This window comes from Sinocyclocheilus grahami, unplaced genomic scaffold (assembly GCF_001515645.1).
Source record: "Sinocyclocheilus grahami isolate Dianchi unplaced genomic scaffold, SAMN03320097.WGS_v1.1 scaffold337.1, whole genome shotgun sequence".
Lineage (NCBI taxonomy): Eukaryota > Metazoa > Chordata > Actinopteri > Cypriniformes > Cyprinidae > Sinocyclocheilus > Sinocyclocheilus grahami.
Window position 1 is genome coordinate 897,995 of NW_015505516.1, and position 16,620 is coordinate 914,614.

Here is a 16,620-nt window from a genome sequence, read left to right on the forward strand (position 1 = left end):
TTTCAGAATGTAGAAGTATTTTGGTCTGGTTGCCCTTTTGCTTTATTGACAGTAGCACACAAATATAAGTGGGCCGATCTGTAAACACACTCACATTAAGTATGGATGGCATTTGTGATTAACACAGTGACGGACAACATCTAATTTCAAGCAATTGTGACATTTAATTGTGACATACATGTAGCGTCTGGACCAATCAAACACACAATTTTTCATTTGATTTAACAAATCAGTTATTCATTAGATTAACAAATCGTCACAGTCCCCTCACCCAATAAACTGGATGCCAGGACGTATGCAACGACACCAGGCTCCCCCTGGTTACCATGGCAACCCTGACACCAGATACATTTACGACCTAATGGCATGTTGAGAAACACCTTTCTCACTACAATTTCCATAGGAAATCCACAGTGCACAGTAGAAATGGACTTTTCTACTAATTAATTCATAGGAAAACTTTTCTTTGAATGAACACACATATCCTTCAGGTCATTGTGTATATTATTGCTGTCTCAAGAAAGTTATTCCCTTTGACAAGGAAATTAATGTTCTTAGAATTGAAAGACAGTTGACCCTGAGAGGTCAGCTAAATATCTACAGCGGATCTAAATATTTATAATGAATTATAACTAGTTATGATTAATTATTCATATTTCCCCATGAGCTGATTCGCTACATACAGTACATGTGACAAGAAATTTCCTTGGCCCACCTGTCCAAATGGCAGAAACTCTCTTATTAAAAAGCATGTGGCCCACACATATAGTGTTGGTCATTGATGGAGGGCCTGTAGCTCTGTCAGCATCACAGAGGAAGATACGCAACTCTTGCATGCTTTTGCATCATGCAAATGTCAGTGCTTTTATATTTCTAGCATTTCATCTCACAACTTACCTTGGGCTGACAATACAGCTATTTCTGTAACAGTATTGGTAATAACTAACCATAACCCATCAACATCCTGGAAGTCGAGAGGTTACACAGCTTAAGGTCTTTGGACTACTATTTCTGCATCCCCCCCCCCAAAAAAAAGTCTGTAAAAAAAAAAAAAAATTTCCATATAAATTTTTCACAGGGGTTTTATCCACATTTTGAATTACACATTGTATTGTGTTGTGTTTTAGGGTTGAAGGAAATGTCCTTAAACCTAAAGGAAAATCTACGGGTAATTTTCTGTCAGGACATTATCGTTTTTTCTATGGATTTTTGTTTTGTTACAGTGTAAAAAGCATTGTCCAAAAAAAATAAAAAAGACCTCTCTCTAACAGAGTTTAAGAAGTTTGGAGTATCAAAAGACATCGTTTCATTTCCATAGAGCAGTGACCGAAAGCGTATTAACATTCATTAAGGGTATTTGCATGCACATTGATAACTACCACAATCAGCTTATTGAAATAACCCTTTTTACTGGTTTACATCCAAAACAATTACCTGGCAACACAAGCAGATGACATTTACAAGACTTTTTAAAATCACGTTATCCCCTAGTTGTGGCATCACAACAAAATTATTTGTGTATCTGACTCATTTATGTAGTCAATGTGAGGGGTGATGTTAAATAAAGCATTAAAAACCAGAGCAAGAGGAAACGTATATGGACTCAAAACATGTTGCAGTTTCTATGACGGTACCACTTCTCTTCAGGCTAAAGATGAGAACACATTTTTACAATTTCTTGGGTCAAATGAAATTTCCATGGTTACTTAGACAGAATAGGATTCTAAAAAATACTAATTGTTTACATTTTTTTTGCACATTTATGTTTTGCTTGAAATTTTTTATAAAGGTTTTCATATTAATATGTTACATTTTTAAAATAAAAAATAATTTTTAAAAAGCTAAAAACAAATGTCCACTCAGAAGACAAGCAATGTGACGGAGTATTTGGACGGAAAATAAAACAGAAAAGACAGGTTTTTAAAACATGAAATTATATACTGTACTATACCGTGCAATTATATAAAGTATGACATTTTATACCAGTTTAAAGGGGAAATATTACAAATGAAACGACAACAGACCCTATATAAATATCCAAACAAATAGAATACCCAAAAATAATGTGTAATTACACACGTAAGTTGATGTATAAGTACACGTCAAACTTTTCTTGCGATTTTTCCACCTGTCATGTGCACAGATATTTGTCATACATAAGAAACGCATTCAAACCCGGACACGTAAACAGTTGCCGTGGTAATGAACTATGACTTAAGACCAACTCATGCAAACTAACTTTTATTTGATTCTGTTTATAAGAGGCTATAAATAGAGGCCTAAAATTATTATAAGAAACTACTGATGTACATGAGGACTACAAGTCTCATCTAATTACTCTGACTCATGCCTGTTTTTAATCCAGAAGACGTCGATACAAATAAGTCTAAATTAATTTAGACTTCAAAATATCTTCTTTTTCATTTCACAGAGGAAAGATTCATGCAGGTTTAGAACAACATGAGTGTGAGTAAATGATTTTGGGTGAACTATCACTTCAATGTATATGTTAATGTTAATAATGAAAGTAATGATACGGTGTCAATCTGTCATGTTCATTTAATTGCGTTCCAGAGGTGGTTGGGACTCTTGGGAGTCTCATGGGACATCTCTGTGTCAGAAAAGGTTGAAAACTGCTCTAAAACACTCCATCATCATGAAGTAACACATCACTATTCTCCACATTGCTCCAAGCTTGCCAAACTAGTAATTCCAATCAAAACTGGGTGAGAAGGCCAGAAGACATGGCCACATCAATTTAAAAAATAAAATCAAAATCAAAAGAAAGATCACAGTGAAGAATCAAAGCAAAGAAAAAGTCAATAATTAAAGCGGTTTATTTCTGTTTAAATATAATCCCCTATTCAATGGAACTGCAAATATAATGATGTTTCCAAACCTGCTTCCAAAAGACCAATATGGACCCTTCTGCATCACAGAACCACAGTGATGACACTCTTCAGGGAATTTAAAATATGAAACTCTTACTTATGATCTCTGCATAATAAAAAGGAACAAGACAAAATATTGTATATCTTTTATATCTAATTATATCTATATATTATCCCTGTTCCCTTGAGCAGTGCACAGTGCACAAACTACAAGAATGTAGTTCGAAAACTTTTAAGTGGCCATGACATCAAAATTTACAATTCATATTTTTTAATGAATGTTGACGTGTTTATTATAAATAATTTATTGTTGAACTGAATTAACAGCTCTAATATGAGGCATGAAAATAATACCGCTTATAACTGGAAAATATTTCATATGATATGAGCTACATAAATCTCTAAAGACAGGCCGTGTCATGGTAAAACCTGTACTTGTGCCTGCATCAAACACTGGGCTTGAAACAGTGTAAGAGAGAACCTGGAAGTTTTAACAGGGATAGTTGGATTTTTAGGTCCAGTAGTTCTATAATTATTAACTCTGTGGACTTGAATAAAAACATGAAAACTCTCATGAATAGCATTACAAATGAAGGATGGGCTGCAAAAATGCCAGACTACACATAACGGGGACAAAACAAGGACAGCCTACTTAAGCAGCCTTTTTAACAAGCACTAGCCTGATTGCAAGCCTATTGCGTGATTACACAAACACTATGTGTGTGAGCATGGCACATTGTAGTTGCGATGACAAGGCTGTGTGTTACCGTTTTTACTACTGGAAAGACAAGTGGGCTGTGCACATGCACAACCACAAACCAAGTTCAAGCTCAAGTCATTTCCTGATCTCAGGCTGAGTTTATGCACCCCTCTTAAATTGTCCCATTTGTTAAAAAAAGAGACAGAGGCAAAACAAAACATTTGGAAAATATAAAAGAACAGACCCACTCACGTTAAAGAAATTGAAAATCTCATTAATATGTGTGGCGAAACTCATCACATTTCGACCTAAAGTGACACCTTCAAAATAGCCTTGAGCAAAACTGTAACAGTTTGCAGTGTAAAAACATGAAGCAAAGCTGTCTTCAGTGAAATAGGCCTTAAATCAGTGCTTTCCATTAGGGGACTGAGAAAGCATTTTCAGAGCAATGATGGGTCTCAACAATGCCAGAAAGCTGTAATTCAGGCTGAGCAAACAGTCTCCTGATGACTGAGGTGACAGTAAGACAAAGCCAGAGCCATAAGGGTCAAAAGATCAAGAAAGTTCATAAAATAAACTGCTCGATGAGAGCAGATGATGTAAGGGGATGGGGAGAGAGCAGAGGGGATTGAAGTGGGCTAATTAAGTCAATTGGAAGAAAGGCGACACATCTGTGTTTTTACCAACCTGCATTATAATTGTGAAGGACACTGATGAATAACCAAAAGAGGATGGAGATTAAATTTGAAATATCTACAAAGTGGACTTCCAAGAATGTAATAACCACCAAAACTAAACAAATGAGACAGGAGTTAATTAGAATTTAGTACAGTCATCATATGTGAGATTGTGGCGCAAACACAATGCTGCCAGAGCTGTGGCAGTGTAGCATACATGCTCTTAAAATGCTGGAGCTGCAGCATTTTAAAGCTGCATCAATTTGCCTTGATCTTTTGGCATATTGGTCTTTGTACCATTAAAACATCCTGCAAGTTTCATAGCTTAAAACGACCTCCTCATTTTGAACAAAGCATTTATTTAAACAAGCTCCAAAAACGGCTTTGTGACGAGTGGGGCGGGGCCGAGAGCCGTGTTTGTTTATTTTGTTATTAAATGGTTTAAATGTTCACCGGTTCGGCGGGAACTGGCGAACATTTAAACCATTTAATAACAAAATAAACAAACACAAAAGTAAAGCGGCAGCCCCTCACGGACGACTGCTGCACGCAAAACACAAATAAAGTCCAGGCCTGGTCCTCTCTCATCTTCCACTGTCATCGCTCCTCCTTTTATCCTTCCGGAGCTCCTCCGTGGGACTCGAGACCAGTGAGTGGCGCAGGTGTCGCTTATTATCATTAAACTCCACCGGCTTTGCTCCGTTCCCACGGCTCTCGGCCCAGCCCAACTCGTCACAAGCTTGTTTGGATCTGAGGTGCCAAATGACATCACCTGGGCACAAACATTTGCATAAACACTGCCTCCAGAGCAAGACATCGACAAATAGTCATCTTCTCACCACAGGACCCACCCACTGGCGTTCAGTCACTTAAAGGGTTAGTTCGCCCAAAAATGAAAATTAGCCCATGTTTTACTCACCCTCAAGGCATCCTAGGTGCATATGACGTTCTTCTTTCAGACGAATTCAATCAAAGTTATATTAAAAATTGTCATGGCACTTCCAAGCTTTATAATGACATGGGTGGGTGTTTTTTGTTCAACAAATTAAAACGTTTTGCACGTATGCACGTGTGAGTGTCACGAAAACCAACGTTTGTTTACAGGAGCAAAGAAAGCAAAGTTTCCTTACTTTAGCAAAGGAAAACCAGTCTCCTCTTGGCTTATATCGAAATCGTCTGACATTTTTCTTTACAAATCCTCGTTTTGTACTTCTAATTTGTGACTGGCATTTTGTTTTGTTCTCTCTCCGTCGCACTTCCGTGTTCGTCACTAATCATCGGTGCGTGCGCTACGCTCGTTCACTTTCTGACACAGTCCATGCGCTTGAGTCTGTCAATAGGACAAATGGAGTGAAAGAACATTCGCTTTGCTTTGTATTCATGAAGAGTTCACAAAGAAACATTTGTTAAAAGGTACTAGATCTTACTGCAGCTGCATCACAAACCCTAAGTGAATGCTTTGTCTGGAAATTACCTTTTTTCTCTTTTTCTCCATGTTGTCGAAACACACATGCAATAGCGAGGGGGCGTTTATACTGTTTCCTATGCAATGATGTTAGCCAATCATAACAGTGGCGGATTACTGAGAAGGACCCGCCCCTTAAAACAGGTCGTTTAAAACAGAGGGTCAGAATGAGGTTTGAAAATAATAATTTTTTCACATTTTTTTTTTTTGTGTGCAAAAAACTTTCAACATTATAAGTGAACCTCAAGGAACATTTTAAAATAATTTAAAAAACATGTCATTATGACCAGTTTAAATTGATTTTATACACATTACCATATTACATATCGCATTTCAAAGTATTTAACACGTTATGGCATATCATATTTTTCTTCAATATTGTGTAGCCCTAAAATAGCATAAGAAATAAGTACCGCTCCCATACTACATGTCCTCTGAGCATTCACATAGTATCCAGATCAATATTTAAATGTATTTATTCATTCATTTAAACTATGTAGGCTATATCAAGAACTTTAATAAGTATGCTTTTGACATTGTAAAAGTAGAGACTTTATCTGTAAATGTAACTCTTTCAAATCACAAAGGTGTAATAATGTGAGGTCAGAAGAGAACAGAGTCTGTCCAGAGTCGGAAAGCAAAGTAAAATTAGATAAATAGGAAAGTCAATTGCTATGGATGGAAGGAAGTGCATGAATGGAAGAGTAAATCTAATTGAGTATAAATGAATGCAGTGGACTGATAAAGCACCTCCACCAGCCCAATGATCATGTCTCAGACACAGAGATTAGGATGGGTGGATTGATAAATATGAAAAGGAGAGCCTTTGTGTAGGAAAGGGAAAAAAATAAACAAGACAACAATAAAGCAAGGGGAGGGCATTGGACCGAAGAGAGAGCGGTTAATTTCTAAGTCCTGGATTTGATGATTTTCATTACTAATCTAAAGTTGAACTAATGGAAATACAGCCTTTCATCACTACAACCTCATGCTTTCATCAAACATGAATATACACCTAGCTTTATAGGGATAGCTCACCCAAAAATGAAAACTGACTTGCTTTCTTCTGCGGAAAACAACACAGGATATTTGGAAGAATTTTGATAGATAAACCATTTTGGTGACCACTGACTCTCATTGTATGGAAAAAAACACTTTGACATTTAGACTCCAACTGAATAACCACATTTTCATTTTTGTGTGGACTATCCCTTAAGGCTGTGTTTTATGCAAAACAAAAATAATCAAAACTGGCATATTATCCTCAATCTGCATAAAAGGTGGTAAACAGGGAACAAGTAATCTTCTGAACAAACATAAGACAGACTATTACTTCAAATAATTGTCAAACAGCCTTTATCTTTCTCAAATGTCACTGAATTTAATTTTAAAAGGACATGCCAGATGCCACATGTCACTGATAATATTCAAATCAAACTTGTGAGGGAGAATTTCTCATGTGGTGACACATAGAGCGACAATGCATGTACTGAAGGAACAATGAATATGATAAAGAAATCTGAGACTGACACCAAGTGAAGAAAAACAGATCAATTCAGCTGCAGCAAAGGCTGGTGCCAATCAATCACATCACAGTGTTTAACAACGAGACACAGTCAGGAAATTAACGTGTCACAAAGAACCAGAGAGTCAGACGATCATTGTGATCTTGCCTGTGTGTCAACCAAACACAGCCCAAGATTATCAACCTTTAGGTAACACCAAGGTGCTTAACAGGTGACCCAATAGACTTTATTTTGTCATTACATCTAATTGTATTTAGCCACTAAAAGTGAGAATTAGGTACTGTGTTTTTAATTTTGCATCAAATACAATATGGTTTTAACTGACGACGTAAATCTATTTACAAACCCAATTCCAAAAAAGTTGGGACACTATACAAATTGTGAGTAAAAAAGGAATGGAATAATTTACAAATCTCATAAACTTATATTTTATTCACAATAGAATATAGATAACATATCAAATGTTGAAAGTGAGACATTTTGGGGTTTGTATCCCAAAAGTGCATCACTCAAAAGGCCATAGTATTTGGTACATTAATGACAGAGCAAAATATTCAAAATAACTACCTTCTGATTATCTAACCCAGAGGTGTCCAAACTCGGTCCTGGAGGGTCAGTGTCCTGCAGAGTTTAGCTCCAACCCTAATCAAACACACCTGAACCAGCTAATCAAGCTCTTATAGGCATACTAGAAACTTCCATTCAGGTGCGTTGAGGCAAGTTGGAGCTAAACTCTGTAGGACACCGGCCCTCCAGGACCGAGATTGGACACCCCTGATCTAACCTCTGGAAATAATCTTGCGCTGTACCAGGGAACTTAATCCCAATCTGTATAAAACAAACTTTACACAATTATAAAGCCACCTAAATTATTTCTTTTTTTAAAAATACATTTTAGTATGAAAGTAATTGGTGAATCATGATTTGTTCGTTAAACATGTCTTTATACAGATTTCACACACAAATTTGTGCAAATGCATATTTAGGGAATAAGACCCACTGTTTCCATCTAAAAATGCTGCTAATGGTTTGGCTCACCATTTCAGTTTCACATTTAATTTCTCATCAAACAGTGCATCCATCCACGCTGTTGTGAGGTTGCCAAGCTGCCTTGTTTTTCCATAAAATTATTTGTTACTCTTCCTAGCATTGAAATTGTAGCCCTTTGATGTATAAACAATATGTGAGCTTCTTGCATCATTATTTCAAGTCCTCCATGGCTTTGGAGGTCTAAGTTCAGTTTGTGACTTTACATTATATTACATTACATTATATGTATTAGTTTCTTTCTCCAATTATAATTGGCTCTCAGTCAGTGCGTATTCTTTTATGTTATGTTGCTTGGATAAGAAAGTGACAGCAAAGAATATTGAGTAGACTGGAAAAAGAATATGAAGGCACATTTCTATAGTTCTCTATGTTAATACACCTCGAGAGCAGGATGAAAAAAATTAAATACAGAAATCCATCTAATTTCACTCATACCTGTTTCATGTAGGCGTAACACATCGTCTCAGCAACACGTTTCCCTTCATCATAACAGGCCCGGGGGCCAATAGGGTTCACATGACCCCAGTATTCCTCATTCTGGGGGTGCACCTCTGGGTCTAGTTGAAGACACAAACACACAAACATGATATACAATACACAACCTCCTATGTCTCACATTTAACACAAACATTTTAAATTGTTAAATGAGGGAGAACTACAATATAATGTCTAGACAGCCATTGTCTATACAGCCAAAATGAAAAAATAAAAATTTGACATTTTTATAAGTAGTCGCAGTGCATTTCTATGGACACAGAACTATGAATAGATAAATGATTTAAAAGACTCCGGCAATAAATCATAAAGACATACAAAGTTTCAAAACATTTGATCTAGGTCTGACATTAAAACTTCATGTGACTTGTTCGAACATGCTGAAGATTCATTGACAAAATAAAGAAACCGCTACTTACATAACAGATAGCACAAGTGATTCTAGAGGACCTAAGACCTTTTCTCTCTGCTTTAGTTTTTAAAAATCACTACTGTCAAAATTACTGAGATTATGTGAGACTAATGCATGTGGCGATTGCTGTGAAACAGCCTATTAGATTAGATTGCCGTACACAGCTGTTATTTCTGAGAGATCTTCCACATCTGCACTCCATTCATTACGTGCTTGTGTGTGGCTGAATAAGTGATAGAACAAAATTCCAGTCACACATGAAATATTGGTTGTGTGATTTCCTGTTGGACATCAGAGATGACAATAAGCACTTGCATATACAGTGGGTACGGAAAGTATTCAGACCCCCTTACATTTTGCACCAGGTTGACAAACTACACCACATTCCGACCAAATGAAAGGCAGCTGTAGAAGGGATTTAATTTCTGTAAACTGTATGGATGACTCCTGAAATCAAAACTGTACAGTTGCAATCAAAACTATTCAACCCCCTTGACCTACAAGACATTCTGCTACCATGAATACATTTTTATGAAAACAATTAAACCAAGGCAGCAGCACTAGTATAGAAAGTTTATTAATACACCTATGAGTGATTCGGAGAATGTTGAAAAATGAAGATAACGAAAAAAACAACAAAAAAAAAAACTAATTTGCTCTAAACATTCATGTCAAAATGATACAACCCCCCCAAATGCCATATTCATTCTTTATAACCTCCAGGCGCTTTCAAGCTTCTGTCACCTCTCTATTGCAATCCTGGTCCATTCCTAACTTGGAAAAGCTTCTAGATCACTGATAATCTTTGACTGTCATATTGCCACTGCTTTCTTCAAATCCTTCCAAGTATTTCTGATGAGGCTGAACAGGCCACTCAAGAACATTCTATGACCAATCCCTGCACCAATCTTCAGTAGATTTGGATGGATATTTTGGGATGGTTGCCTGCTGGAAAGTCCAATGATCATAAAGTCTATGCACCAAAGATATCAAAATTTCTTCCAAAAAGCTAATACTAATATAAAGAATCAATGAGGTCTTTCATACAGTCAAGATTTCCAGTTCTTGAAACAGCAGTTACCTCTATAACAAGACTGGTCCACCTCCCTGTTTGACCATGTTCTTCCACTCATCTGGTTATATTGCAATTGCAATCTTCTTGTAGCCATACACTTTCTAATGTATTAAAACAATTTGTTCTCTATAGTTTTCTGAGAGCTCTTTTGACTTGGCCACATTTGCTACTCTATTTCAGCACATGCATGGGCTAAATTGTTATCAGTTCAAATTAATTCAGTTTAACTATAGAGTTTCCAAAGGTTTAATTGTTTTAACAATTTTGTACCCAACAATACAAATAAGTGACTTTAAAACAGCATTGTGTAAGAGGGGTTAAATAATTATGACATAGCTGTATATCCTATAACTAAAAAATATTACATTATATATTGACATTATCACGTTTAAATTTTGAGAAATAAAGTTGACCAATAAAAGTTGACATTCAATTGATATAATTCCCTTAATAATACTTACACAAGTATAGCACAGGGCTTATGCAAGTCCTTATATTTGTTTATGTCCTCAAACATATTGTACTATTCAGTAAAAAAAAAAAAAAAAAAAGTGGTACTTGGATTTCAATGCAATTCAATTAACGTAAAAAGGCAGATTTTGACGGCTGGAGCAGAAGTTAGGGTGAAAGCAGGATAGATTTTTTTTATGCACATTCAGACAAACAATCATTTAAAGCAACCATCATGAAGAATAGTAGCTCTTACAAAGTTTGAAGGCAATGAATGGCCCAACAGCTGAATTGACGGAACTGTTATTTTCTAGTGATAATAGTTTTTCTTTCTTGCATGAAATGAATGCCATTTGTCCAGCTTAAAGATACTAAAGAGAAGAGCAAATAAAAGAATAAACCTAAAAAACAAACAACAAAACCTTGACCACGTGTAACTTGGAAGCTACATTTCTCTCTTGATGGACAGAGATCTGTGTTCATTCCCAAATCCCAAATGAGCCGATTATCCAACCATCAAACTGCAGAAGATCAATTGCAAGCTGCAAGATGTGGGATTAACCAGAAAAAGGCTTTGTTGAGTCGTTTCAGGTGCCACAACCTCTCAGCAGTGTAATTATTGCTTATTTAAGAGATGTGCAAGTGAATTGTTCAATTTTTCTTTCTTTGACTTGTTGAAAATAAATCAAAAACAACTTAAACACAATTGTCTGGACATTGCCTTAGCCTTGAGAGCCGATTTCTCCTCTGGAAGACATCTTCAGAATTCTGACTTGGAGAAAGCATTCTTGCATTTACCGTTTGCCTCCAAATTGTATAAACTACAAGTTTTGACATGGACAACTTGGCCATAATATTTTATTTCCTTTTAGGCCACATTATTTGTGTGGTAATTCAAGATGAACTCAAAGCAGCCTCCACTACATCACTTCCACCACCATTCTTCACAATTGGGATCAGGTGTTTTATAATTTCATAGAACAGCCATAAAGTTCAACCTCTACCAAAATCTTTTCAGATTCCAGACTCATGCACACTCACATTGACTGAAGCACTCCTTCCCTCTCCCTTCTAGCTTTTGATTTCAACTAGGGTTGCAAAGGGGCGGACAATTTCCGGAAACTTTCCATGCGAACTTCATCTGGGGAATTTTGGAAATATTCCAAGTTTGAAATTTACCAGGATTTTATGGGAAGTAATTGGTGGAAATTTTGGGAACTGTATAAAACTATCATATACAAACATAAATATAAACATTTTGTTTGATCATAGGTTCACATGCATGCAAACTAATAAAAATTAAAAACATTTTTTTGGGGGGATTTCTTTGGGGGGGGAATCTGTGATGCTTTTTTCAGGATTTATTGATGAATGAAAACTTGTGAACAGTGTTTATTCAAAATAGAAAACTTTTTTAACAACATAAGTCTTTACGATTACTTTTTATTAATTTAACACATCCTTGTTGAATAAAAGTATTAATTTATTTAAAAAAAAAAAAAGAATCCTGAAAAAAGATTCCCAGGTAATAATAAAAAAAATTTAAACAGCACAACTGTTTCCAAAATGTATTATAAATCAGCATATTAGAATGATTTCTGAAGAATCATGTGACACTGAAGACTGGAGTAATGATGTTCAAAATTCAGCTTTGCATCACAGAAAAACATTATATTTTAAATTGTAATACCAGTAATACTGCACAATATTACTGTTTTGTTCTGTATTTTTGATCAAATAAATGAAGGCTTGATGAGCAAAAGATTTGCAATGTTTAAAATATTAAAATAGTAATGTTTCCAAACGTTTGACCAGTACTTTACCCCTATATGATAACAGAAAACTGGAAGAGCATCACAGCTTGAGCTAGATTATACCTCATAAATTGTCAATGAAATAGTGCTAACTCGCTTAGATTTTTAATATCTTGATTTTACTGGCTAGCTAGCTACTGTATAAACCCTTTTTGATATTTAATAGTTAAACTTGAATCCCATAGATCAAATATATTTAGAATATCAAAACTTAGATGTAGTCTTTGGGCTCAAATGCAGCAAGTGTAGCTTCAGAGAAAATGGAGGGGAATCCCCCTCTTAAGCCCCGTTCACACAACAAGCGACAAAGCAACACACTCCCATTCATTTCAATGGAGAGCTGACGATTTCCAGCAACAATGTGTGACAGTGGCCGTTGGCGATGGATGGGGCATGTCCAGCGACGCAACAAAGTTCAGAATCCTTCAACTTTATGCAAATGAAGAGCGACTTTCGGAAGCGACAGCCAATAGGAAGAAGACGGCAGAGCTCGTGTGATCGTTCTCCTCTCAGCCGTAGATAAACATACACAATGGAAAAAAGTAGGCTCTGTTTCTCATTCATTTTTGTTTGTATGTACGGATTTAATTCATATTTATATTATATTTAGTCTTTTGCCTCCAAAATGTTTGTATTTAGCGGCAAGAAACCTGATTCGTTGTCAAGGCAACCAGTAGTGAGAACGACCACTAGTTAACCTCATCGCCAGCCCCTGGCGACATGCAGAGACAAAGTTGCTGCTAGTGTGAACGCAGCTTAGGTGATTAGAGGGGATTGTGTGTGGGGGAGGGTCATTTTTAGACTTCTGTTTTATTATTATCTCACCTAAATGTTTGTTCCAGTCTATGGTTTGTTCAGTCAGTGTATTTGTTTTTACAATGGTATAGCCTAATTTAGTTGCACAGTATATTACACACAGCACAGGGACATTTTTTTGTAATATTCATGTAATTTACATGAATACTTACCAAGGATGGACATTTTGATATTTTGTGTGCAGGATTTAAGAAATGATCTGTTCATGTTATGGAGGAAAGCACAGTGCATGTAGGGGGACTTGAATCCCATAGATCAAATATATTTAGAATATCAAAACTTAGATGTAGTATTTGGGCTCAAATGCAGCAAGTGTAGCTTCAGAGAAAATGGAGGGGAATCCCCCTCTTAAGCCCCGTTCACACAACAAGCGACAAAGCAACACACTCCCATTCATTTCAATGGAGAGCTGGCGATTTCCAGCAACAATGTGTGACAGTGGCCGTTGGCGATGGATGGGGCATGTCCAGCGACGCAACAAAGTTCAGAATCCTTCAACTTTATGCAAATGAAGAGCGACTTTCGGAAGCGACAGCCAATAGGAAGAAGACGGCAGAGCTCGTGTGATCGTTCTCCTCTCAGCCGTAGATAAACATACACAATGGAAAAAAGTAGGCTCTGTTTCTCATTCATTTTTGTTTGTATGTACGGATTTAATTCATATTTATATTATATTTAGTCTTTTGCCTCCAAAATGTTTGTATTTAGCGGCAAGAAACCTGATTCGTGGTCAAGGCAACCAGTAGTGAAAACGACCACTAGTTAACCTCATCGCCAGCCCCTGGCGACATGCAGAGACAAAGTTGCTGCTAGTGTGAACGCAGCTTAGGTGATTAGAGGGGATTGTGTGTGGGGGAGGGTCATTTTTAGACTTCTGTTTTATTATTATCTCACCTAAATGTTTGTTCCAGTCTATGGTTTGTTCAGTCAGTGTATTTGTTTTTACAATGGTATAGCCTAATTTAGTTGCACAGTATATTACACACAGCACAGGGACATTTTTTTGTAATATTCATGTAATTTACATGAATACTTACCAAGGATGGACATTTTGATATTTTGTGTGCAGGATTTAAGAAATGATCTGTTCATGTTATGGAGGAAAGCACAGTGCATGTAGGGGGTGTGGCCTCAATAACCCTGCAGTAAGCAGTGTGCATGTGATTGAGCAATGTGTAGAGTAGAAATTAAACTGAAATTGCATTAAATCAGGTTGTTTTAACCAAGATTATGCAGCAAGATTTTTTCTCAACTACATTTAAGTCCCCAGATCCTGCAATTTTGCAAATGTCCAGTTTATTTCCATTAATTCCTGTTAATTCCCATGGGAAGTTTCCAGACTTGAAAAATCCCGGAATTTTGCAACCCTAATTTCAACTCAAAATGTGGTACAGACATATAGCTAAAGTGCTAAAACTTCATGACTACAGGTCTCTGATGTCAAAAACCAGGTGTACATTGATAGATTTGTCAGAAATGTAGGGTCAACTGTTCTGCAGCGTAACTACTTCTACAACAGATTTCTAATGAAGTACCAATAGGAGCACAGCAATTTAAGTGTAAGTGTGTTTATGAGAGATATAAATATTAATGCTAGTTTATCTCTCCGATAAATGTCTCGATATTTAGTGCTCCCTTTGAATCACTGCTAGCATTAAAATGGAGACATTTGTACACGTACCTCCATACACTTCTGAAGTGGAGGCGAGGAGCAAACGAGCTCCGACTCGCTTGGCCAATCCTGTGAACAGAGAGAGACATGAGCAAATCGGTTGTTAAATTGTATCTAACCAGACATCAATCAGAAAAAGGCTACAAGGAAGAAGCAAAGATATCACGATCAGGATATCAGTCAAAGAAAAAAATGTGTGCAACAATCCACCTTTCACAGCTTAATGTTTGTGCGTAAGTGCTAAAATCTCATTATTTTCATTAAATGTTTTGACTGGCTGGAAAAATGTTTAGATATTCACTCCATTACAACAGGACATGCACAGGATGTACAATATAAATGATTATCTACACACTGATGCATTGAGATTTGATTTAAGCTTATGTTTCCCTGACACACACACAAACACACACACACACGTACGTGTAGAACATTTTATTACATCAGTTAATGCACATATCACAACAGTAGTGGTCGACCGATATTGGTTTTTTGACAGCCGATGCATAATGCTCTTTTGCATTTGAAAATAACGTACCACCTACACTAACCGATAGTGTGAGAAAAAAACAAACTTGAGATAAAAATGCATTTGCTGACGCAACCATCCATTTTAACTTGCTTCTACAGGCCTTTGAGTTCATTTACGTGACTTGTGTTTCTTGAGACTTGTATTCAAGCAACACATTAATGCTCTTTTGCATTTGAAAATAACGTACCACCTACACTAACCGATAGTGTGAGAAAAAAAACAAACTTGAGATAAAAATGCATTTGCAGACGCAACCATCCATTTTAACTTGCTTCTACAGGCCTTTGAGTTCATTTACGTGACTTGTGTTTCTTGAGACTTGTATTCAAGCAACACAAGTGCAGTGCTGTACTGGGTGAGTTACTGAGCAAGTTTACTGCATCAGAAAAGCAACATATATGGAGTTGGTTATTGATGCAAACATCAAAAAGTGTTAGTTTTCAAGTCACACACAATATTAAAAGTGTTTTGAGGTCATAACATTGTATTGTGTAAGGAACTGTGCAAAAACAAGTCTTTAAAATTTGATTATATGCCCCTGTAATAATTTGTGTAAAAAGCAACAAAAGTTGCAGCTGGAAACTGTAGTGAAATGTATGTATCTGCAGTTTTGCAGATATGTAGCCACTACTAGCCAGAGTCACTTATTTCCAGTGAACCTGGGTTGCTTAAAAGGGTCATATGATGCAATTTAAATTTTTCCTTTCTCTTTGGAGTGTTACAAGCTCTTGGTGCATAAAGAAGATCGGTAAAGTTGCAAAGACTTAAGTCTAAAATCCAAAGAGATATTCTTTATAAAAGTGGAGTCAACCACACCTACCAAAAACGGCTCATTCTAACATGCCCCCACATGTCTACGTCACGATGTGGGAAGATTTGCGTAACATTTCACAATATGGTAAGGGACATAACATTTCTGGCAACATTTCCGGCCAATCACAATGCACTGGAAAGCTGGCCAATCACCTCGCTTTTCAGACCGATGAGTTTTGTAAAAATTGATGCGGTTCAGAAAGGCGGGGCATAGAGGAGAAACAATAATGTA

General features: G+C 36.5%; 1 protein-coding gene across 1 annotated transcript in view; it reads right to left on the reverse strand.

The window, feature by feature from the left end:
• LOC107602881 (UDP-glucuronic acid decarboxylase 1-like) overlaps nucleotides 1-16,620 on the reverse strand; it is a 70,269-nt gene that overhangs the window by 10,281 nt on the left and 43,368 nt on the right. The window contains exons 7-8 of the mRNA XM_016295491.1: nucleotides 15,053-15,112; nucleotides 8,745-8,866 (exon numbers count right to left, since the gene is read on the reverse strand). Of these exons, the coding sequence (XP_016150977.1) occupies nucleotides 8,745-8,866; nucleotides 15,053-15,112 (182 nt within the window). The remainder of the gene's footprint in view (nucleotides 1-8,744; nucleotides 8,867-15,052; nucleotides 15,113-16,620) is intronic.